This window comes from Alligator mississippiensis, chromosome 4, assembly GCF_030867095.1.
Source record: "Alligator mississippiensis isolate rAllMis1 chromosome 4, rAllMis1, whole genome shotgun sequence".
Taxonomy (NCBI): domain Eukaryota; kingdom Metazoa; phylum Chordata; order Crocodylia; family Alligatoridae; genus Alligator; species Alligator mississippiensis.
In genome coordinates, this window is record NC_081827.1 from 27,372,073 (window position 1) to 27,398,079 (window position 26,007).

The 26,007-nt window shown below is 40.5% G+C and overlaps 1 protein-coding gene across 5 annotated transcripts in view; it reads left to right on the forward strand.

Annotated features, from left to right (window-relative positions):
* PIK3CG (phosphatidylinositol-4,5-bisphosphate 3-kinase catalytic subunit gamma) overlaps positions 1 to 24,554 on the forward strand; it is a 42,758-nt gene extending 18,204 nt beyond the window's left edge. For 4 of the 5 annotated variants that reach the window (XM_059725869.1, XM_019487455.2, XM_059725868.1 and 1 more), the window contains exons 5-11: positions 5,541 to 5,644; positions 8,013 to 8,159; positions 10,201 to 10,291; positions 15,139 to 15,269; positions 15,705 to 15,816; positions 16,654 to 16,811; positions 22,381 to 24,554. In XM_059725869.1, the coding sequence (XP_059581852.1) occupies positions 5,541 to 5,644; positions 8,013 to 8,159; positions 10,201 to 10,291; positions 15,139 to 15,269; positions 15,705 to 15,816; positions 16,654 to 16,811; positions 22,381 to 22,662 (1,025 nt within the window). In that variant the 3' untranslated portion in view covers positions 22,663 to 24,554. Of the gene's footprint in view, positions 1 to 5,540; positions 5,645 to 8,012; positions 8,160 to 10,200; positions 10,292 to 15,138; positions 15,270 to 15,704; positions 15,817 to 16,653; positions 16,812 to 18,742; positions 19,898 to 22,380 lie in introns of all 5 variants that reach the window. The other variant, XR_009461517.1, reaches the window with a different exon arrangement.
* The last annotated feature ends 1,453 nt before the right edge of the window (positions 24,555 to 26,007 follow it).

Genomic DNA, 26,007 nt, shown 5'->3' on the forward strand with positions numbered 1-26,007 from the left:
AGTCATACGTTCATTTGCAAAAAAAAACATTTACAAATAAAAGTAGAACCCATCTACAGTAGTATAGGGTGCTCAGCAGTGTCCTGTGCTCCTTGTGGCTTTGCAGAACTCAAATGTTGCAAAACTAGGAGATGCAGAAGTACAGTACTCTACAGAGTCTTTGGCAGAATGTTAGAGAAGCAAGAAAAAAACAAAACGAATGCTACAAGAAATGGAGGTGACTCTTGCCATCAGGCATAATCTTATTTGCACTTTGATCCCTGTTATAAAAAGTCACTCAAGTTTCTTTACCTTACTCTTCATCTTCTTGATAAGTACAATCTCTGCCTATCCTATTTTAATATTTAAGTTGTTTGTATATACTTTTGTAATGGACAAACCATCTGAGCCAGGCATATTGAACAACCTTGAATGAAACGTATTTATTTTTAAATGACTAGTTCTTGAATTCAGTTTACAGATTTTATAAGGATTAGTCCTTTATTCAAATCTACAGTATATTTTGCATGTGCTATTATGAACATAGTTTTGTCATGATATGGGAAGGAAAGTAGTGAATTTATGAGACCTCAGATAAAATATTTTTCAGCAAATCCCATTCTAAATTTGTCTGAAACTCGCACATGTTCTAACCTACAAGTCTTTAAATAGTTTTTTCACTGTAGTGAGTCAAAACTTCATTTAAAAATTAATGTAGTTTCCTTACTTGGAAAAGGAAAGAAATATCTTTCATTTATTAATATGTCTCCTGCTTTCCAAACAGGTATTTTATTTGTTATCTTTGCTACTATATAAGCACCAGTTCAGTGTTTTCACTATATTTCTCATGCCTACTCACACCATGGGCTGTCCCACTAATACTTATCTATCTGGTTCTTGAAAATATGTTATTTTCCCTTAACCTTCTGCCTTGGTTTTATGTTGCTGCTTGGTTACTCAACAGGAAACATTTCTTTAAAAGTGTCTTTCCTGCTTAACTTCAGACTCCTGCTTTTTTTCCCCTACCATCTTTACTGACTTAATCCTGTTGTCATTTATATTGGATTGTGTTAAATAAGTATGGTCTCAGCAGAGATTCTGGATTCTTGTTCCATTACCTGCACTAGCTTTTATAACCCTGTAGTCCCACAGTGGGTTAACTGTTTTATCCCTCTTCAACCCACCTTCATCTCTCTTAGCTTTGCCCCACTGTCCTTTTCTCCTCCTTTCCCTGTCCTCTGTATTTTAATTACTTTATTCCGTTCTGTTTAGTACTCCTGCTCTCTGCAAGTCAATTCATAACATCCGAGGAAACCACAAAAACCTGTGCCTTTCTGAATGAGTTGGTCTTTACATTGCCACCCTGCCCTGCCTTCTACCTGCCTTTTATACACTCAATCTGAATGCAGTGAACACTGAACTCTTCCCTTTTTTGTCTTACCAGTTTCCAATTGCTGTCTTCTAATTTTTGCATCTCTTTTCCTGTCTTCTAATTTGTTTTCAGTCCTGTTTATATCTTCCTTTAATATAGGTGTACAGGATTCCAGGAAGAGTCATAACAACATTTTACAAAATGGTGGCATATCCCTAATTTTTCTTATAAGTCTTATCGTTACATTTGAAAATAGCATTTTTCCCCTTAAAACCACACTGTAAGCTTTTACTTGGCTTGCTGTCTGTACTCATGCCTGTGTCAGTATTAGATTAATTATTGTTGATTACTGTTCCAAATGAGTATTTGTGCAGTTGTTTCCTCTCTTTTGGTTCCTGTACTGTGTCCTTAAAATAGATCAACCTGGAAATCTCATTATTAATAAGTACTTTCCATTCATGATTTTTATCAATTCATTCCTAGTCTTTAACATGACCACATACGATAAGATGCCTGTCTTGTGCCTGACTTACTAAAATTAATACAGTCTATGTCGAGAGTACATTTGTCTATTAAATCAGTAAGTTCATTTTAGAAAGCTAGGAGATGGCGTATTTTAATAAAACATTGTTTCTTCTTTTTTTTAAAAAGGTGTCTAATTATGGTGTTCATGTATTGACTCCTTTATATTGCACTCAAATAGATTTCTCAGAATAGATGCATCCCAGAATGTGTCTGTAAATTTTACTTTTTAAAAATGTTAAATTTGACCTGTTTAATACAAAGAGTGCTTTCCAACCTATTGCAGATTTACCATGGTTGCAAGCTGCAACAGAACAATGTGTTGCGTTTATTTACCAATTTACCATGAAGGTTAGAAATCTGGAGGCTTTATGCAAATGTATCATTGACCCAGTTTACATATATGAATATTCATCACATTATTTACCTAATCAACAGCATGTATTCTGTTTACCGGAGTTTAAGACTGACAGAGCTATAGTATGGAACAAGCTTTAAGAACAGAGGAATTTCTTTGCCTCTTGCAGGTCTTGGCATTTTGCATTTGGCTGGTGTCCGTGTAATTGTTGGCTAATAAAGACTATGACCCTAATAGCTTCATGGGTTTGCTTTTCTCAGAGGCTAAGTACAGACAGTCAAAAAGCTGGAGGCTGAATCAGTTCAGTCTTTGCAGGTTAGTCTAAGCTGTGCAGATTGAACCAATAAGCAAATGAACAGATATTCACTTCTGATTCAGGAAATGCAGCTGCAAGCCTGCAGTGGCTTGAGCAAGAAGCTCAGAAGTGCTAGAGCCAGCCACTGCCAAAGGGAAGGGAAGAGGGAAGCCCTCCAAGACTTTCCTGCCCCTCCCTGCTCCAGAGGAGTGGGTGTGGCCAGGCACCAGCAGGGGCTAGCTCACTGGAGGGCACAGGGAACCCATCCCAGGTCTGCCTGGGAGGCAGGGGCAGTGCCTGCCAGCATAGGTGGAGGAAGAAAAAAATTTGGGAGGGGGAGCTGAGCGTGTGTGCACATATGTGTATGCATACACCCCCTCCCAATGGGAAAGTCTGTGGGGAGAGGGGAAAGGGCCACGGGGGAGCAAAGGTGTTGCCTGATGCCACGCCGTGCTGGCCCCAGCTGCTTCCCAGCCCTGGCTGCACTGGCCCCAGCGGCCGTGCCTGCCTCCCGGCCCCGGCTGCCTACTGGCCCCCAGCTGCACTGGCCACAGCTGCCTCGTGGCCCTGGTCACACATCACCCAGAGGGGTCCAGAGCTAGGGGCCGGAGCGGGGCCAGCCTCAGCTCCTTGCCTCCATGCTCCCACTGCTTCAAAAGCGGCGGGTGCTGCCATATGCGTCCCGCCATGGGGCACGCCAGGCAGTGAGGCACATGGCACCACACCATGCCACTTTCAGAGGAGCAGCAGTGAGGCATAGAGGCAAGGGGCAGAGCCCAGCATGCAGCTGCTACCTGCTCTTGCCCTGTGCACAGATCAGAGGGCCATATGCCCCTCCCTTCTGGCTCCCTGGCACTGCTGCATGCCTCTGGAAGAGCCACCAGGCTCCAACTGTTCCACAACCTGGTCCAGCCAGGGCCCTGTTCACTGTGAATGGTGCCCCGGCAGGGCCACATGTTGGGACAATCCCCACAGTACAGCAGGGGTAGGGGCAGGGGTGAATGATTCACCCTGGCCCTATCCCACTGCCTCCTGCACTGTGTGGGTCTCGATCTCCTTCCCCACCCCCCAGCCCAGGTAAAGAAAGAAACATACCTGCCTGCTGGGCGGGATCTTCCCAGCTGCGTGCTGCAGGGTATTCGAGTATGTGTGTCCCTCCCCCCTGCTGCAACAGGTTAGTCTAAGCTGCACAGATTGAAGCAATAAGCAAATGAACAGATATTCACTTTTGATTCAGGAAATGCAGTCACATGCCTGCAGTGGCTTGAACCAGAAGCTTGGAAGTGCTAGAGCCAGTGACTGCCAAAGGGAAGGGAAGAGAGAAGCCCAGGTTGCCATGCCCTTCAGCCATACCTGCTGCCCTGTGTTTGGGGGGGCTGAGCCCAGTTAGCCCCCCTCCCACCCCCTTCCTCCACCTATGCCTGCCAGGCTTCTGCCCCTCCTCCCCATGTGGGAGGGGCAGCCACTTCCAGACTGAGGAGAGGGGTGCCAGAAAAGGTAGTGGCACTGAATTCATAAAAGTTTGAACAAAAACCATCCTTTCTCTGAAGTGAGCATGTATTAAACACAGAACTTTGCAACCTAAAGCACATGGCAGCAACCAAAACCTTTTCCCAAGCTAAGATACAGCCCAGTCAAACATAGTGATAACACACACAGCTTAGTTTAACTTAAAGTGGAATGTAATAAACCATAAAGACAAGAGAAAGCCTTGCATAGGTCTTAGGTGTAGGTAATCTTGAGGGCACAGTGTCTCCTTACAGACAGGTATTCAGATAGTCCTTGCTTAGGCATTCCAGTCTCTCACCTTTTACAGATTCTGCTTTATAATGTAAATGTAGTTCACTGCTTTTGTTGGTCACACAGCTATAGCTGTGCTCAAGCTGTAGCTGAAGCTGTCTGGGACCCTCTCCTGTTCCTCCATCTCCAGCACATACATGTGATGATTGTGCCAGGTCTTTGTCAACACCTCCCACCTTTCAGTCTGGTCCTGCAGGGCTCGGCACCAGCATGCTGAGCTGGGAAAGGGGGGATTAAAGCTCCTCCCAGACCCCAGTAGTGGGGGCAGTCCTTCTCAGACTGTAGCCCTGCCCCACGTCCCTGCCCTCTCTGCTCCAGGGGGGAAAGGTCTGGCAGGGGCTGCCCCCCTCCTCTCTCCTCCCCCTTGCCCCCCCTCTCCGCAGACCTGGCTGCAGTCTCCAGCCAGGTTTCTCACCCCCTCCTCCTTGTCAACCAGCCCTCACTGCTCCTGCTAGAGAGCTCAGGGGTGGGACTATCCCTGCTCTCTAAAGCAGACAGCCCAGCCCAGCCCAGCCCAGGGCTCCAGAACATGTTGGGATGCTGGGGGACTGTGATTTAACTTGGACCAGGAAGGGGTATGGGACAGAAATTCCATAAACCGGTTTGACCTCAATCAGTCAAGTTTGACACTACATTCCACCAGGTTTATCTTAAACCATTTTTGTCTATTTTGAAACTGGTTTATGTGCACTGAACTTCTGTTCTGTTACAGGTTTAAACCAGTTTCTGATCACTTAGACTGATTTATGTGTAACTTCTGTCCCTAGCCCAAGTGGTTGAGAGAGGGATCTTGTTGCTTCCTGCCCTTGGTTTGAAGGCTTCTGCGACTGGGTGGACTGCCTTTATGGCTATTCCTTGCTCTGTAACTTGTGTCCCAAGCTGAGCCTGACTTCCCATGCAGCCTGGTTATAGCAGGGCAGGAGCAGCTCTTGACTCTCCCATCCCACCTCTGCCTCTGTCCTAGAGGCTGAGGACTTCAAATCTATAAATCCTTTATGAAGCCTCCTTATCCATAGAGATGCAGCATGGACAGTCTCCTTGGGTCTCCAGACTGCAGGATCCTGTCCGGAAGTCCTAGACTCAAGCAATTCAAAAAGCTGCTAAAAACAGGATCCTTCAAACAAGTCTTGAGACGTAATGGGTCTGATGAGGTGCATCATTTTGCTTCTGATTATTGAACCCAATAACTGTGGCTATCTTTTTTGTAATTGCAGTTATCACACAGCTTAAACAAAAGCTGGAAAAACTGCAGAACAACAAACTTCCAGAAAGCTTCAGAGTACCATATGACCCTGGACTGAGAGCAGGCGCACTGGTGGTAAGTGTATTTGATTCTTTACATATTCTTCATAGTTTGAAAATGTTTTCTCTACAAATAATTTGATTTACCAATCTAGCTCTATAACTTTGCCGATGGAATTGGAACATAAGAGTTGCAACAGTGGAGCAGATGAAAAGTCCAACTAGCCTAGTACTCGGTCTCTCACCTTGGTAAATAGCAAGTGCTTTAGGGGAAGAGTACAAGAAACGGGTCATATGTAGTCCTGTCATATCCTTACAGTTACATCCCTGATGGTTGCTTAATAGCCCATGCTGGACCAGATTTCCATAGATTTGTCAAACAGGAAAGGGCTCTAATGGACTTTTAAGAGAGAGGACTCCCAAGTTGTAATACAACTGCTTTATCTTATGTGTCACTGCCCCCTGTGACTTGACTTCTGCTGAGATCCTCATCCATGCCTTTAACTCATTTCTCTTTGACTCTTCTATTCCTTCACAAGTCCCAGGATTAGAACTGATAGAAGCAGAAGACTATGTCTTGTGTTGAAAGAAGGCTGTTCACCAGACACTAAACCTCAGATGATTCTGGCTTCCCATTAGTTTCAGGATCTAGGTTGTATTTGGCTTTCTTTTATCTAGAAATCTCTGTAGAACTACTTCAGTCAGCTTCACTGGTTTTGAGTCTCTAGACCTCTGATTATGTGCCTTTTAAATCTGGTTTGATCTCACCTCTGAACCTCCATATCATTGAGCAATTGTTATAGAAACTTCTTGTTCTGCCTTTCAAAATAATCTTCCTGTATCTTTTTAACAAAAAACATTTTTCATATTTAAATCAGCATAAACATTCTTTCCCTCTCCTGCCCCCCCCCCCCCCGATTTTTTCCTCTCAGTTATCTTGCTGTTTCTTTCTGCAAGTATATCATTTAATTCTAGAAAGCATTTGGAGTTGGAGTTTGTACAAGTACAGAAAATACTCTGCTGTTTAGTGTGGAAAGAAGGCATAGATAACATTTTTGTTTGCAGGCATTTTATGCTTATGCTTCAAATGCAGTTCAGTCACAGAATCTGTTTTCTGCAGAATGCTTTCTGGTATAAACATGTCCTCCTTCATACTTGATTAATGTAAATGCTGTGTATTATAAGTGCCTAGATAGATGGTAAAATAGTAATTGCTGCAAAAGAAACATGATCACAAGTACACGTCTGCCAAATTAAGAGAATGAAGTGGTGGGATACTGTCAGATCAATTTAGTGGTTTATGAGACACACAGATACCATATATCGGTCACAGTCGCCTTGGTGGCAAGACAGCTCATTTACCTGGCCTGGCTTTTCCTAGGCTATATCTTCCTTTTATTTTCTGCACACTACATTTGAAACAATAAAATGTCTTTGATCACAAATCATAATGATCACTATAGTTAAGTTTGAATTTCATCTTCCAGTCAATGCACTTTTCAGTTTGCTATAAAACCCTTTTAGGCTGAAGTTTTCAGCCAAATATTAAGGTTTAAAGCAGGTGGCTTAACACCTAAGCATGTAGTCCAGATTTTTTAGAATAATTAAGTTACATTGAAAGACTTCAAGTTTGAGATGTCCTTTCACTGCTAATGGCTTTAATAAAGGGCTGTGCTTAAACCAGTTTCAAAGCTAAGCTTTTGTAAACCCAGAAAACAGCTCTGCAAAGACTATCACATCCTTTAACTAACTACCAGTACATTGGAAAAACATTAAATAATGGAATTTCCTGAGCCTCGGTGCTGGATTTCTCAGTCTTAAAGTTGAATTGATGGTAGGGGAGATGATTATTTTCATATTTTATATATAATTACATTACCACTGTTGTGCTACCATAATGCTTTGTTTAAAAGATTTACCCAAGGGAACCAACTACAATCAAGAGATTAAGGACAAATTTCACACCCTCTGATGTCAACAGGAATTTTGTGGGGGGAGGAGGAGGCTATAAATATACTTATGTTCTGCTGATTGACTAATAATGCTATTGCATGGTTCCATATTTGTCTCCCTATGATTTCAGAAACTCATATTCTTGAGTTGTAAATACAAAGTGATCTTTTTTCTAGCCAAGACCACTTTAGCCTGGCTCTTTCCAGCTCACATATTGCCATCAATATTGAAAGTTCTGTAAGTTAAATTAGACTTTTTTGGCAACTGAAATACTCCCCCCCCTCCCCACCACATGCACGGACACACACACACACACACACCTGCACCCCTTGACTGTGCTTCCCTGAGTGTAACAATTTGAAACTTAATAAACAATTCTGTTGATGATGCCAAAGAAGGAACGGTATTCACAGCTTCTTCTACATGAGCTGTGTTGACTTGATGGTACCTACAGAAGGAAAAAAGCTCAGTGACCGGTTTATTTTTTACAGATTGAAAAATGCAAAGTAATGGCATCCAAGAAAAAGCCCCTCTGGCTTGAGTTTAAATGTGCAGATCCCACAGCTTTGTCAAATGAAACTATAGGCATTATCTTCAAACATGGAGATGACCTCCGTCAGGACATGCTTATTTTGCAGGTATGATTATTAGACTATTTGTTTTATAATCTAAAAACAATACTTTGCTCTTATAGCTCTTGTAATACCTTTTTCTTCACATACGCTCTATTTTTTATCCAGCCAAAGCATGAATGCATCTTTATTTATTAAACTCTATTGTGGTGCTATACCATAGCCCTAGTTAGAATCAGGCCTTCTTTTGTCTTACTGGTATTTTGTGTCTCCTGATGTGTGCCTTGTGTACTCGGGCTATGCTTTAGGATCTGACACCTTGGATGCATCCACATGACCGCATATGTGCGTCTTGCAGCATCTCAAAGCCCTTTAAGATGCTGCAAGAGGCACATGCAGGAACAAGGAAACATTCCCCACCCTGCAAATTCGCAGCATGGGGGCAAAATTAGACCCCAGGGATCAAAAAAAACTGCGGCAGAAAAAAGTGGGGCAGGGCGCAGTCCTGGACCATGCCCCAAGGCGACCGGAGGCTTGGTCCTCCACAGAGACGCTCTGGTAGCGTGCCAGAGCGTCTCTGTGGTTGGCCCTTTCCCTGGTGCTGAAGCACGCTGCCTGCAGCAACCATGACCTGGGCTCCATGCCAGGTAAGTAGGGGGTGGGGGGAGCTGGAGGAGTAAGGGGGACTACTGAGGGTGCAGGGGAACATGGGGGGGCAGCTTGGGAGGGGTGGGTCTGCCACTGCTCCCCCCGCATGGCTCCAGTCTCTCCTCCTTGCCCCGCAGCAAGGTGCAGCTCCCTGCTCGGCTACAGCCCCCTGCTTGGTCCGCGCCCAGCTCTAGTCCCCCTGCTCTGCCTGCAACCGGGTGCAGCCCCCTGCTCACCTCCTTGCTCCAAGTGGCACAATTTGCCTCACAGCATCATGCATGGCTGGGCACACGCACTGAGGCAAAAAGCCCTGGCTCAAATTTGCACTGCTTCTATTTGAGCTGCTGCAAGCGCACATGCTTGCATGTGTGGACGCAACCCTTAAGTTTTTTCATTAATTTGAAACCTCCATTCTATAAAATTAACCTGTCATTTTGGCTAACTTGGCTCATTTGCTGGCTACAGGAAAAGTATCAGGAGACTTGTTATAAATTTTCAAAGATAAGAGTGTAAATGATTATATTTCTCCTGTAGGAACCTCCTATTGCCTCTGATATTGCCCAGATAGAGCAGTTTAAAAATATTAGTGTTTTGGGAGGATTTATGTAAAAGTTTGTATTTGTAAATGTATTCAGTTCTGGTCTGTTAAAGAAGGGTAAATAATAAATGATCGTATTTTTATAAAGGCAGAGATTTGGATGAGAACAGGACTGAGAGCCAAGAAGTTTAAATCCTGGTTCTGCCATGGACTGTTTCTGTGGCCTCAGGTGGATTTATTATTCTTTCGGGCTTAGTTTATTTGCTTAGTGGGTCAGGTCTGTCTAGCCCTGTCTTTCACAGTGGCAGAGAGTGGATACTAAGGAGAGAGAACTCAACCAGGGCATACTCAGAAAGATCCATCCCCTGCCCCTCCCCTTCTATGGCTTCCAGCCTTCAGAGGCCTAGGAAGTTCTCATTCTGAGGTTTTCTTAAAATGAACTGATAGAGAATAATTCTATCATTCGTGAATTTTCTAGTGCCTCTTTTTTGAACCTTGTTAAACTATCAGCCACAATTATTATCTCAAGAGTCTGGACAAAGTAGTTGTTTGTTTATAGACTACAATGGCTATAACAACAACTCAATGCCACAGCACCCTGAGGTGCCTTGCGATCCTTTCAAGAATTCTCCTGGGTGCCATGCAGTGTTAGATCTGCAAACTTGATTCTTAAGATAAACCCAGAGACATCAAATGAGAATCCACAATGTTAAAAACTTTCTGCCATATTGTGGTCTTTCTGAGTTCTTTGCAACAGGAAAATTTCTCTCTTTTTCTGTACTCCAAAAACAAATGAGAGAAGCATTGCATCTGAGAGGGGGTGCCATGAATCTAGAAAGATGGGGAACCACTGGGCTATAAAGTGATACAAAAGCAATGATGATTAAGAACTGTGAACATACCTGGCATTTTTATGATTAGATTCTACGAATCATGGAGTCCATTTGGGAAGCAGAATCCTTGGACCTGTGTTTGCTGCCATATGGATGCATTTCTACTGGAAACAAAATAGGTATGGTGCATTTGATGAGTAAAAATTATTCCAGAGTATGTAAGGTTTAGAGAGAGAGAGTGTGTGTGTGTGTGTGTGTGTGTGTGTGTTGGCTCCAGGGTCAATTGGACCTTTGAACCCTTTCCCAAGCCCCCTGTGTACACCCCTTTTGAAAGACAGGTCCAGTGTTTGCATTTCTGAGTGCTATTATCATGTACAATAAAATCCATGTTATCTGGCATTCTATAAGTCGGGATGCTCTACTAACCAGAACTTCTGACCGGCTGTGGGGGGGGCGAGGAAAGCTTGTATACGGTGGCAGCTGCCACCACCCTGTGCTGTCACTGCTCTGTGAGCGGCCATCGCCACCCCTTCCCCCCCGCTCCATGTTATCTGCCTCAGATAACCAGAATTTTTACATAACCGGCACCCAGCATTCCCTACTCATGCCGGATAATAGGGTTTTTGCTGTAGTTAGGCTGTGTCCACAGTCTTACACTTTTACCAACCATGTTTCTTCCTTTGGTCCAAATAGATCTGGCTCCTGTTCTAGATTTCCCTTTGGGAAGCTATAATGTGTATGAAAAAGCAGTGAAATCAGTCAGTTTCTTCAAAATAAAATAATGTTTTATTCCTAGAAATGGAGCAGTCAGAGGCATGGTTTACAATAACAAAAGGGATCTCATGCATGGCGTTTGCCCAATATTTTTCACATTTCTCGAGAAAGGCCTCACTTTTCCCAGGACCCCTAGCTCCTCCTGGTACTGGATACATCAGTCTATACACTGCCTTTCCCTGCCCCTTTAAATCCAAAATTCCGTTTTTCTCTATGTCCACCTGCTGCCTTACCAGGCTTAAGCCAAGAGGATTCTGTACCTATCTTGGACAAAGATAAAATTTCAAAGACTTTGTTGCCAGTGAGAGGTAGCTAGCTGTGTTAGGCTGAAGTCAGGCAGGAAGCAGGGTAGCTTTGCACCTTGTGGGGCACATCTGCACATGCAGTTAACGTGCCTGAATTTTCTATGAAGAAAATTCAGGTTCATTCACGTGCTCCTGGGCATGCATCTGAACATGTGCCTGAACAATGGGAACTGTCCTGCCCTGCTGTGCCCCCCTGCAGCAGCCAGGGCTAACAGGGGGTATGGGGGGTCAGTTCTGGGTGCTGTCCTGGCTCTGGGGGCAGCTGCCTGCCAGCCATGAAGCAATCAAGGCCAGCCCCTATTACCTTCAGGTGGGAGGAACTCTTCCAGCTGCAGGACAGCTGTCTCCCAGCCTCATGGAGATCAGGACTTGTCCTGATCTCTGCAGGGTGGGGGAGCTGCCCTGCTCGCAGAGCAGCTGCCTCTGAGCCATGTGGAGCATGGAGAGCTCTCTCCGTGGGGCATGGAGAGCTGTCCCAGCTGCAGGGCAGCTGCCTCCCAGCTGTGTGGTGGAGAGAGCCATTGTGATTTCCATATGGCAGGGAGGCAGCTGCCTTTCAGCCAGAACAGTTTTCACTGTCCCACAGAGATCGGGGCTTAGCCAGGCAGCAGTGGTCCCATTAGTTAATGTGTCATTTTTCTAATACAGTATAACCTCATAAATCTGACATGCTTGGGACCAAGCACCTGCTGGAAACTTGAAAATTCTCAATTTTTGAAACTCAAGCAGCGACTGGTCATGGAGCGGGGGGTAGCAGTGGCCACATGTGAGGTGGGGTGATGGATGGTGGTGGCACCTGCTGCGTGCAAGCTTCCCCCTCCTTGTCTGGAGGGCTGGGGGGAATGGCGGCTGGTCCCGGAGCAGTGACTGCACAGAGAGCGGCGGCACGGGGTGGCAGATGGTGGCAGCTGCAGTGGCTGCCACATGCAAGCTTCTACCTCCACATTCAGTAGTAGTGTATTTTTAAAAAGAGTTCTGGATCTTTGATATCTGGATTTATTAGGTTATACTGTACCTGTACGTATTGGTAGTAGCAGACGACACATTAGCCTAATTTAAAGCACAGTAATTGATGTGCATGTGTAGAAGGTGATGCTTTATTGTGCATTAGATTAGCTTAATGCACAGTACATTGATTTGTATAGACACACCCATAGACTAACTAAACTGGAGATGCATAGCATAAGCTTTCATGAGTAGTAGCTTACTGCTGTGAAGGGACCCTGCCATAGGGACCCTTCGCAGCATCTGATGAAGTAAGCTGCTGCTCGTGAAAGCTTATGCTATGCAACTCTGATTTAGTTAATCTGTAAGGTGCAATTCTACCCTGCCTTCTGCCTATCTTTGTTGCCAGTACCATTAAGCTTTAAGGACTGCCTGATATATTATCTGCCCTTAAAATGTTATTGGCATAGCTATGTTATTTAGCTAACCAACAGAGCCAGGCCAGCAGAAAGCCTAGTATAGAGACAATATTCTGACAGGAATTTTTTTTAGTATTAGCGTATTCTGTTTAAGGAACTGGTTTAACGTGGTCTGTTAGAATAATTCTTGTTTAGTAGTATATGGTACGTCTCCACTAGAGGGTGTTGCTGGCATAGCTATATAGCCATACAGCTGTACTGATGAACCTTTTGAGTGCAGCGAGGGCCTAAAGCCACTGATTTCCTGCAGACATGTAAAAGCAGCTAGGACTGAGTTGCATGGATTGCATCCACATAGCAGGCTGCACAGTAGCAATCAAATGGGCAGATATCTTCAAAATTTGTATTGACTTGTTATTTCTCCCTTACTTTCCTCCCTCTGCAACAAAAATGGTTTTATAGGTAGGAGGATATGATTACCAGTAAATTTAAGAATTCTCTGGAAACCTGTTCTGTAAAATATGAGGGATATGACTAGATTCAGTTGCAGTAAAAAGGCTTTAGCAATGTTCATTTTAGGTCACATGCATAAGTCATTCATGACATCATGGTTTCCAAGCAACATAGCAATTTTCAATTCATGCTGATAAAACGCAAGGTGGTGTGACAAAGGGGTTTCCCTTTCTTGGTATAGCTAGATATTATGTTTTTAAAAAAAGAGAAAATAGTGTTAAATTTCTATTAAAATGAAAAAGGAAATTTAAAATGACTTGTGAGTAAAATTGTTAGTATGGTACATGTATTTTACCATTATTGCCAATATGAAATGTTTTGAAATTTTATTCTCTCTCATTAGAGGCATTTTATTAGAAAACCTAATAGTGCTAGAAAAGTTAAAGCTGAATTTGCATATAAATTTATGTTTAAACAATCCAATCACATAAAAATACCTGGGGAAAATATCTGCCAGTTTATACAAGGTCCTTGAGTTTAGCTTATAAACCACATTGTTCTCTCTTCTTTTATGGGTTCTTAATAACCTTCCTTTTTTAATTTCAAAGAAATGTATCGTCTTGTAATTCATAGCTTTAAGGGGATTTTCTGTTTTATGGCAGATCTAAGAATTTAGCATGTTTTCAGCACCTCAGAAAGGGGCGTGACTGATCAGATAAAAGCCGCTGCTCAGTATATTGAAAGAAGTCTCTGTTTAACTATTAACCTTCAATGCGTGGCTCTTTGTACTGGTTTGGTATCTCATGGAGCTGACATGTTCTTCAAAAATATTCATGTGTGGGTTTCCCCAAAGCCCATTCTTCTCCCCTATTTTATTTAAATATGTATGAAGTTACAGGGAATGTTTGTAAGCCAGCACAGATTAATACTGTTCCAGCAGTATGGAGACAAAACCCACTTCTAAATTTCCTTAATGTCAAACTGAAACAAGCATTTTCTTGATTTCTCAACACCTGGCTGAAACCATCACCAGGATGGAGAGCAGCTGCCTGGGGAGAGCCAGAGGAGAGAGGGTCAGGAGCAGAGAAAAAAGAATTATATATATAAGGGCTTGATTCATCTGTCTTGTGTCTGTCCATAATGCTCTTGGGGGGCGTGGCTCCCAGCAGGGCGTGGCTCCAGCCAGTGCTGCATGCGGGGTGAATTGCCCATCAAGAATGATGGTGTGGATGGAGCGCTGCATGGCAGAGGGGACGGAGCACTGCTGGCTTTGCCGCGCCTCCCCCCCCTCCCCCACTGGCCCTGCTCCCTGGAGGCAGCAGGGGCACAGGGTGGTGGCAGCACAGTGCTGGCCTCCTGCCTGCCCCTCCCCCCCCCCCCTCCAATCCCCATCCCCACCGTCATTCTTGATGGGCAGTTCACTAGTTCTCTATATAACTAGGCTGAGATGCTGGAACCCAGGGGAGATTAGTTACAAACCTTGGCAGTTACAGATATTGCACATGCAATATGAAATAGCTTTTAACCTCGCTTTTCCAAAATAATGTTATTTACAGGGGGAGGGAAGAACACACAGAGCAAAAGAATTTCCCCAAGAGGAGGAATTATCAGGGAGCACGGGGGAAGAAAAACCTGCTGTATTATCTTTCTGAGGGCCTCAGGTGCTATGAAATTTGCCTGTCTTGGGCATGACAGACAGGATGCTGACCACAGACATATTCTCTATGCTGCGAGGCACTTGAAACAGTGCAGGGAGCACAGCACCAGAATCATCAGCTTTCATCCCAAGAATCGGGAAGAAGAGAAATAACCTCAGGCTCCTTCCCTGGAGTTGTGTAAGAGGAGGGAAGAGGCAGGAAGAGTATCAAATACTAGCACAGATTCCAGTTTATGGAGCAATTTCCTAATACTACAGTTGCAACCATTTGTGGTGTGGAGTTGCATTAATACATAAAGACTTTGAATTATGGAATGGCAACAGCTTAATGCAAATACCTCAACAGAATATAAGAGCTTCATGCAACCTTGTAGCTCATTAAAAAGTATGCAAATAGCATTGGTTTAAATATGTAACTATACAGCTGTATTTTATTAAAGTACTTTAAGAGATGACATTTTTGTCTGTTGTAGGAATGATTGAAATTGTGAAGGATGCTACAACAATTGCTAAAATTCAACAAAGTACAGTTGGCAACACAGGTGCATTTAAGGATGAAATATTAAACCAGTGGCTTAAAGAAAGATGTGTTATTGAAGAAAAGGTGAGTTTTTGACTCTTCCAGCTGGCACCAAAGTGACTTTTAAATAGGGTGTGTGCTTCTAAGTCACTTAGGAGCCTAGCATTGGTTTGCTTACTGAGTTTGGTCAAGTCCCTGGAGTTCTCAGCCCAGTGTTCAGCTCTGTGAAATGGGATAACAGTATATAGCTACTTCATGTGTATGTTGTGTTAGGAGCAGAGCCTAAGGGGAATGCAGTGCAGGATCCTGTTCTTAATCTTTATACAGACCTTGAAAGAAGAACTGTAATACATGGACTTTTCTTACTATTTTTTCATTGTTACTTGTTAACAAAATGGACAGTGACCCTTGATGGGCTGAACCAAAAATAAAAATAACCGTTTAAGGGAATTACTGAAGGAATGTTTAAGTCTTAAGCATAAAAAGTTTAACCTCCCTAAAACTTATGCTACATACTAGTTTCAGGCAGCAGTGGAAAGATTTGTTTATTCTTGTGCTGGTTACTGTGTGGCAACCTTTGTACTTGGAATAGGAGACAGACACAACGACAACATTATGATTACAGAATCAGGTAAGTTTTTTGTTTTGTTTTGTTTTTAAGAGTTATATATTGGTATTTACTGGTCTGTTTTATTAGATGCATATTTAACTGATATTATGCATTACCTTCACCAACACAAGCAGAATTGTTTGATAGCTCCAGTCCATCTGTAACCTACAGATTGTAAATCATTTGGGTTTTGAGAACTTCCATAATGGAGATGCATTTAATAATAGGAGTTTGTAACAAGCTTATAGAATCTCGTGGAGAGCTGTATTTTTTCATCAATAAAAATAAAATAAAACCAAATCTGTGACAAGTTTTACGCCCTATTCTGCCTTTGGGCACAGGAATACAAGCCTAGTGAAGCTCAGTGGGGATTGGGTCTGAGGAAAAATTGAGTAGTTAATTAAATGTCTTGGCTTCCAGCAGACAGATATTTCTATATCTTTATCAGAAGTCCTGTTGAATTAGCAAGGATACACTATATGCACTATAGAAACATGTAAGATGGTTTATAAAAAAAATCCAGAAGGTGTTTAGTCCTACTGTATTCCATTGGGATTTTGTTTAAAGATATATAGTGTAGACATAAGTTTTTACAAAGTAACTTGTGATATTTATATTATAAGATGCAGTGGTTCTGCTTGCTTATTAAAGGATGCCAAAGATAAGTTCAGTCAATAATATTTTACTGAGAGGACCTGCTGGATTGAATAAAAAAACCAAAACACGTCTGCTCTTGCATAGTGGGGCATATAGTAAAGTAAACCCAAATTAATTTATTGACAATAGTTTTGTGAATGGTAATGGTTAGTACTGCTTGGTTGTTATTTCCCAAACTAATCTTGAATTCTTTTTATAAAGGCAATCTTTTTCACATTGACTTTGGCCATATTCTTGGGAATTACAAAAGTTTCCTTGGAATTAATAAGGAAAGAGTCCCTTTTGTGTTGACACCAGATTTTCTGTTTGTCATGGGAACTTCTGGAAAGAAAACAAGTCAGCATTTCCATAAATTTCAGGTAAGAATCAATCTTTTGATGTAAATCAGTTGATTAAGCAAAGTTCTATCCATTAATGGTTCCATAGTCTTCAACATCCAAGAGTCCCTAGAACTCCTGTTAATAGAAATGTGCTGAAATATAATAGTCTAGATTATTTTAGGCATAGCTGAGTGCCAAAATTTCTTATCCAGTTACAGGAACTAGAATTCCAAAGCATGTAAAAGGCTTTTGGCATTCCTTACTGTGCAGGTAAATTGAATGAGCAGCCTTGCTTTTCTTGACTGGGATTGCCCAATGGGGGCTGGGCATTCTTCAAATTCTTGGGCCAGTCCTGGGCTGCATGCCTACTTACCAGGTTCTAAGTAGCTTTTTCTGAATAGGAATTTATTGTTCTATGGTAGTTTTGTGACATGAAGTCATTGAAGACTGAGTTCTACAAACTGCTGCCACTTTTAAAGTTATGCTTTTTAAAGTAGCTAAGTATATATTGATATAGGTTTTTTAGGAATAAACCCATACAGTCCTCCATTTTGAATCCAAAACAGCTCCAGCACTGAAGCAATATCACTGTTTTAAGCAGTGCAGAATTCCAAGTGACCCACAGATATACCTGCACTGTAACATGGCTAAACACATTTAAAAGCAAGTACTAGAAAGCCTGAGCCATCACACTTTCACTCCAATTGTATGGCTGAGTGATTTTTGTTTCAGTATATCTTCCAGTAAGCTGAACCTTCCTATAATTGCAATGAAATACTGACATTAAGTACAGGCTTGAGTAGGCTTGAGATTTATGTAACCAGTGTAAATGCTGCCACACCAGTGCAAAGCAATGCTGGCATCTATACAATTTGCTGCCTGCATAGCTACCCACTGGGCCAGTTCCCAGACCTCATTGATGCACTGAGCCAATGTGTACCAGCAACTGGACAATATCCCCTAAGGGCTGCTAATAACAAATCACTAGTACAGATCAACATAAATTCTGGTGTGGGCCTTCAGCCCACAGTCTTTAAGCTTAGGAGTTAAATTACTGCTAACTAATTCAGATAGACATTTTGAGCTTTAAGGCCACCAGTCCAATTTTTACTAGTAGTCATAACCAAATAAAAGGTACAAGTTCAGTTTATAGTTTCTTGATCTACAATCACATTCATATGAAATGTCAATTATGTATCTTTTTTTCATGAAAGCGATGGATAAAGACTGATTAAAGTTTAACTACAGTGTGAAGTTCTGCAGTATTATAGTCTGTCTCTAAATTGCTACTTTGGCAATGCTTATTTGAATGGGTCATCTGTTTTAAATCAATAAAAAGAAAATTAAAATACATTTCATGTGCCAAGAAAGCATCACATAAGATCTTTTCCTCTAGTAAGCTATATTCTTAGGGGGGTGGGTTTAAGAAAAGACAGTACCTTTTCATTTTCAGTGGACAAGGTACATCTTGGCCCTTTGTAAATAAGTGTGTTATTCATTGTGACTGCCGACCGTCTTATAAAATATTAATACAGAAGTCTTATTATTGATCCTTATTGTTAACTTTTAACATTATCTCTAATTAATTTGATGTGCAGCCACATAGTATGTTGTTCTTCAGATAAACTTTTGTTTTTAAATGATCTGGTGTTTGTTCCTATTTAAAATAATTGGAAGAGAAAAAAATTGGGCATTTAAAAATAACCCTAGTCACAGGTCATATTGCAGATCTTAGAAGCAGTTAATCAGTAAAACACATAGTTACCTATTCTTCTTAAATTATTCATGGCATGGCAAAGCTAGAAACAGTCTCCTGATATATTTTCTTGATCATTCTATCAGAACTTAGCCTAAGCTTTACTTTCCCCACCCCCCTCATATTTAGTGGAATTCAGGTGCTAAAATATTTTGTGTTTTGAAGCCTTATTTTGCTGAAAGCATTATTGATACGCTGTGCCTTTACCACAAAGGTGCATTTCAGGACATCTGGGCTGGAACTGAGAAGAAGAATATTTTATTGCTCATAGAGGTGAATTTTCTGGCTACCTTACATACTTCTTAGAGTTCCTTCATTGTTCTTTATGTCCATTGTGGTAACAGTAATGGTACTTATCTGCATTTTTCTTATTCTCTAGCTTTTTGGCTGGGATCAAGTAACACCTTTCCAGAAATAGGGGGACTTCTTTAATATAGAATTTCAGAAGCTAAGACAACAGGCTCTGTGAATCAGAGAGCTGTTCCTCCTTTAATTTTTTAAAACCCTGAGACTGTCCACTTCCAGTTCTATTTCAGATTTCTATGGTCTGCAGCTTTTTGTCTGCCAAAGCATTGCTTTTTACTTTACTTACATTTTTCCTTTGCAATACCTCCATTGCCTTTTGGCTTTATTTTTATTTTGATTACTAATTATCAGGATGGATTTGATTTAAATCAAATCAGCTTAAATTATGATTTAAATTGGGGGTTCTCAATTCCCGGGCCGCAGCCCAGTGCCAGGCTGCGGCAGTTTGGCTGCTGGTCCGCAGCGTGGTCAGTTGCCAGACCGGAAGTGGCTGCGGACTGGCAAACCACAGAGCCAGGCGGAGAGGCCGCAGCTCCTTTTGCAAGGCCCAGGGCAGCACAGAGTTTGACCCACCCCCCCGTCCAGGGGTGGGGGTATCCTTACCCGTCTTCCAGCTGGAAATTCCAGCTGCAGTCAGCTCTGACTGCTGGGCCATGGTTTGCCGGGCTATGGCCACTTCTGGGCTGTGGGTTGTCGGGTTGTGGCATAAAAACTTTGGGAACCCCTGATTTAAATCACACTGTAAATCATTGGTCAGGAAGCCTCGATGTAATCGTTGTTTTCTACAAAAAGTGCGTTTGTGTTACTTGATATCCTTTATTCATTTAATTTCTTGAAACTTTGTACTTTTAGAGAGAGGTAAGGGCTTGTTTGTGTGTACACATATTTACAGAGACAAGAGAGCTGATGGGTGGGTAATAAGATCTGTTCTGTCTCACCTCCATATACTGCTGTTAACAAGAATTTTGTCTCTGGAGATACAAATCCACAGTTTGAGAACTGAAACTAAGCATCACAGAGATGCTTAATGGGATCTTCTAGACTGAGCACCGAGTCCCATTGAGTGAGTAGAGTGGTTTTATTTAGTCTTTACTAATCTGTAGAGGAGCCTCTAGGAACCCCATAAGATTGGGCCCTTAATGTAGTCCATGGCCTATTGTGACCTATTTATAAAACTTTTTGGAAAATGTTAAGTGAATATATTGTCTCAACTAATCTGTAATTAGAAGTTATAATCCCTATTCCATGATGATATCTTTGAGTTTTAATGTATCTTAAATTAAAACTATCTTTATATAGGGGTTTTTTAAAGCATCTTAACAAATAAAATTAAAAACACAATTAAATCAAAAAATCTGATTTTAAATTTTAAAAATCCTATTTTTTATTTTTAAAAATGTTGATTTTTATCCACCCAGCTAATTACTTTGCTACAGAGTTGATAATGCAATATTATATTTTTCAAGTGCCACCTGAACACCTCTTGTAGTCAAATCTTCTATATGATTCTTAAGAAAAGGCAACAGGGAAAATATGTAACTCTTCATCCTTTGGAAGTGAGGTGGGAAGAGAAGGTTTATATATGTAAATTTGGACGATGTACATTAGAAAGACTTCAAAAAATTTACAAGATTAATGCCTACAACAGCATTAGGCCATCAAAAATATCAGTTGTTCCTTCATTGTGTGTATGAGGGTTTTTTATGTCTGTGCTTTCACTTCATTCAGTTTGGGTTGGGGTTTTTTTTCTTTTTTTGTTCTCTAAGGTCCTTTTATGGTCATTTTCTGTGGCAACGTTTTTCATACCTTTGATTGCATACATGTGCTGTTGATTTCACCTCTCTGCCCCTCCTGCAAAATAGAAATCTGGTTCCCTAGTGAGCATCTGTTCAAAACTCTGTTCAGTTCACTTACAAACAATTAATTTTACAAGTCATCTCAGATTCTTAAAACCTTAATATCCTTTGAGACACCAAGCTTGAGGTCTTATGAAGCCACTGTTTCATTTTTCCTCTCTTCTTGACACCGGCTGTGCCTAGTCTCCCTGGAAACAACTTTTTTTTATATGACTATATATGTCATTTTCTCTCATCTCCTTGGAGAAGCTAATTAGCATTCAGCTTCTGTGACAACGGTTTCTCATTCAAAGTTAATATAAAGAAGTAGAAAATCCTCCTTTCTGATGTTAAGGAGATACACTTGTGCCTACAAAGTTAAGCTTAAATTATTTTTTTTGTTACAAGCTCCACTCTGGTCAACATAACCCATGGTTCAACAGTTAAGTTTGAGTTTAGTTTATTTGTTAAAGTGAAATATATTTCTGTCTGTCACTGGGGAAAAAGATTTAAACCTAATTAAAAATGAACTTTGTGGCAGGGTTTTGATGGTACTTTGTGAGAAGCTACCTGGAACTATTTGTATTGTTGAATGTTTTCTAAGGTATTTTAAATTAATTCATTTAAAATGAGCATAATGTCTGATCTTAAAGAGAATCTAAATGGTTGGAGGTTCACTTATTTGGATTTTTTTTTGTTTAATAAATGCAACTTTCTTAGGAAGTAACTTATCTTTCCATTACTGAAATGTATTCTTTAGCTTAACTTTAGCATAATGATGTTTTGCTTATAGGAAAGCTTCACTGTGTTGGTTCATTCAAATAGTTTTCAAAAGGTGTATTTCTAAAAATAAAAGTGGTATAAATTTAATGTAAAATAATTGGATTCAGTGAATACATTTGTTCCTTTCCATTAAATAATCTTTTCAGAAGTATTGTAAATTCTCTGGCCTATAGGAATTGTTTGTCCTTCTAAAGCTTCTAAATGAAGTGCAAACAGAGTGTATAGACAAGTGGTAAAGCAATTATCATACGAACATTTTTTCCTCTGTTGACTTCAGTATGACAGTAGAATATAGAAATCCAACATTTCTTCAGCAAAAGAGGTGCAAAAGCGCTTAATACTCTAGCTGGTGAAAATAATAGCTATCTATCAGCTGGATAAACCTTCTTCAGAAGCTTGAGCCTGAAAAAGTTCTCCATTAAACGAGTAATCATCTTTGTAAAGTTTACAGGTAAATAAAAAATAAATGAACTGCCCCAAAGGTGCATCTCTTCTTGGCGTTTTGTGAAGCCTCTTGTTATAAATGGAGCACTACCAATTTTAAGAGAGGTGATGAATCATCTCTGCTTCTTTAGTTAGTGACATTTATTATACATTAGGGAAATTAAACATGAGCTTTTTTGCGAGGCAGAAGTTTTATGTTTCATTTTTTTCCTACAGCATTGTTACAAAAGGACCTTCAGATTTTACAATACCTCCCCAAGTTTACACCCCAGATCTGCAAGTGTGTGAAGTAGTGCTGAAACAGCAGATAGGGAGATTAGCTAAGTATTTCTGCTAAAATGAACCCTAGTATCTCAGGCTTATTTTAAGAATTAAGTATGGTTGATTTGGTGCTGAATAATTCAGATTTGAGCAAGCTGTTAAAATGAGCTTTTTTTCAGCATGTTCAGTCAATAAAGAGAGAAAATTTCTTCCTTTTTTCTAGGATGTTTGTGTGAAGGCTTATCTAGCTCTTCGACATCACACCAACCTGCTGATCATTCTGTTCTCCATGATGCTAATGACTGGAATGCCCCAGTTAACCAGCAAGGAAGATATTGAATATATCAGAGATGCATTGACAGTAGGTAAAAGTGAGGAAGATGCTAAAAAGTATTTCCTTGATCAGATTGAGGTTTGCAGAGATAAAGGCTGGACTGTACAATTTAACTGGTTTCTGCATCTTGTGCTTGGAATCAAACAAGGAGTAGAGAAGCATTCTGCCTAACACTTTCTGTAAAGTAATTCAAGATATGAATAGGAAATGAATGGTCTGTTTCCTTATTTTTAGTTTTCTAATAACAGAGCTGTTAAAATTGATGTTTCATTTGCTAATGGTTTAAATGGGCTCTCCTAAAAACTGCAAATTGGTTTAACCTAAGCTTCAAGAACACCTGTTGTCTTATTGCAGAAGTGTGTGTGTGTGTGTGTGTATGCATGCACATATACATATCTATATATTTATGCTGGAGTTGTGACAGTATAGCACCCTGCGTTCTGTTATGTAGCTGCTTTGCTAATGTGGCCTGCAATTTTCCCATTTGCCTTTATAATAACTTCAGTTACAGGTGAAGAAGCGGCTGGGGCAAGATAATAGCCTGGTAACTGAAGTATAACCTCTGGGAGTTTTTTTCTTCTCCTTAATTGCTCATGTTTGTCAGGCCCATCAAGAGTAGGAAGACTATTTTTCAAGTACATGATTGCATAGGTGCAGCCCTGTAGGATGTTTATTTCCTCCTTGGGAAGATTTATTACCAAGGTTTCTTCACCCTCATTCATCTCCTTTATCCTTTAACTCCGCTTACCTTCTGACTCTTTTTCAACCTTAAAGTTGCTCAACAGAAAATGACACTCCCTCCACTATCTAGGGAAAACTATGCATTACCTTTGTCTTAGTATCCTGAACCATGAAGGACAGGACTGGGTTGGTACTTCTTCAGAAAATCTTCTTTGTTTTCAAGTTCCTGAGTTTGCTTTTATAATTTTTTAAGTTTAAATGTTTCAACTTGGTGTTCTTTTAAATGCCTTATTTTTAATGGGAAACATCCGCCATATTATATGGTAGATGGATGCTTCTGTTATTTTGTGGTTAAATTACTGAAAGTCTGCCTGTACAATGAAAGCTTTACTAAAACAAGGTAATGAACGGTACTTCCTCATTCTTCAAATGAAATTCTTATCTGAGAACAGTTCACGTTTCACCAAATGTTAGAGAAGTCCAAAGGTTATTTATTTAGTGATGTATTTTGGGGTAAAACCTATTAGGAACTAAATATCATCATTGAAATTATGTATATTTTGTTATTTATGGTGTTTATTTTAAAAAACTTTTCAAACAATTGTTTATTCAAAAGTTATTTATAAAAGAAATGAAATTCCTCATTTTTAGTTTAGCAGTATATTTAAATGAAATCTAAAGAGAGAAGAAAATATAACAGGCAAGTGCTGGGTCACTTTTAACTTTCTCTTTAGTAGAAAATCTGAAAATGATTGAGCCTTTTAACACACACAGAAAAGCAAAATATTGCATGAATTTTGCCTGGACTTCAATGATTGCAGTTTGATTGATTTGATTTGATTTGATTGACTTACCAAAGAGAGAAATAGGCTTACATTATTGATTATTAGCACTTTTGCCTGTATAATTCCTTCTTTTGTTCCATTTTTACAGAGTCTGAATCAGCATTGGTCAAGTGAATTGCTATGTTTTATTATTATTTGCATCAATCATTTCACTTTGATCAGATTTTAACTGCTGTGAGTGAGCGTGCTCTTGAAGGATTTGTAATACATGTACTGTATTTGGCGTCTCAGATATGAGACATATAGCCCATCTATTTTTTTAAATGTAGGTGCTTAATTAGTTGTTCTGCAGAGATATTTTGATGTATATGGTAAACTTTAATAAGGAAATGTTAAAAGCTTAAATGTTATGAAATCAATTTTTGTTCTACTGCAGTACTCCATACAAGACGGGTTTAAAATCATGCTGAGGTGTGAAATGTGAGAGTATTGTAATATGATGTTCCTGGATTTGTTCTTTGTAGTTTTGAAATGAATTGTCAAGTTGTATACATTTGATGATAAATCATTAATAAAAGGATTTCTTTTTCCAAAATAGACATGATTTATTTATTATTTCTCCAGTAATTCAGAAAGCATGTCATTTCATAAAATAATGCTATTCAAAGCCCTGTCCAAAGGAAGTTTTTTGTTCTATATAGATGAACTCACTAGAATTAGTGGTGATACTGTTTGAGAAATTTTAAATTTAAGAATTAAAAAATCCATAATGTTAAGATTCTAGTTTTATGATTGGGTAGCCTAGAGGACAAACCCTTACTTTCTAGTGAAATTTCATAAACCCGTCCTGTTTTTTAAAACTACCTAGATTTAAATGATGCTATAATATTAAAAACAATCTATTTTTTAATATTAACATACCTGAAAGAGAAATATCTGATAAGCATTCATTACAATTTCACCAGGTCAGTGGCATTTATAAATAAACCTCTTTATGTAGGCAAAGGTCTATATAAATCTATTCCAGGAAGTAGTTCATAGTTTATTATTAAAATGAAAGCATTTTTATTAGAACATAATAAGAGGACAAAAAATACCCAGACTAATTAAAGAAATAAACAATATATCAACAGCATTTTAGGCTAGATCCGAGTAAAAGAATTTCCTGAAACTTAGAAAATCTATTTAGAGCAGGGCTCGACAAGTTTTTGCCACTGTGGGCTGCTGTTTGCAACCCAGCTCCGGCTATGAGCCACAAATAGGCTCACCCTCCAGTGATTAGCAGATGCTGCAGAGACAATAGATAAACCAAGACAGTTGGTAGGATATTGGGGACACCTCTACTGCTCTTTCTCTGAGCCAGTTCACAATTTGATAAACTTTTCACAGGCCAGATCCAGCCCACAGACCTTAGTTTGTTGATCTGATTTAGACTACCCAGACATGATAATGGTAAATGAGTACACATCTGTATTATGCAGAAAAGACCTATTATTCCTATCTAGGATTCTCCCACGTAATGGAGTTGGTGTCAATGGGACTATTTTGAATGAGTTAAATATTTTGAATGAGGGGGAATGCCATACTGGATCTGGTATTGGCAACGGGAGATGACATGATAGGGGACCTCCAGATCGGTAGCTATCTGGGAGACAGTGATCACCTTATAATAGAATTCAACATAAGACGGCGAGTGGGTAAGGTAACTAGTAGGGTGGAAGTGCTAGACTTTAGGAAAGCTGATCTCAATGTACTCAGGCGATTAGTCAAGGACGCACTGCAGAGTAGGAGTTTTGATGGGATGGGAGCCCAAGAAGGGTGGCTGTGCCTTAAGGAAACGATCCTTCGGGCACAAAGCAAGACGATCCCCGAGCGAGGCAAAAGAGGGAAAGGGGCCAGGAGGCTTCCCTGGCTGACCAGAGAAATCCAGGGCAGCCTAAGGGCCAAAAGGGGAGCACACAAAAAGTGGAAACAGGGTGAGATCACTAAAGATGAATATACCTCCTCTGCTCGTGCTTGTAGGGAGGCAGTTAGGCGGGCCAAAGCTACC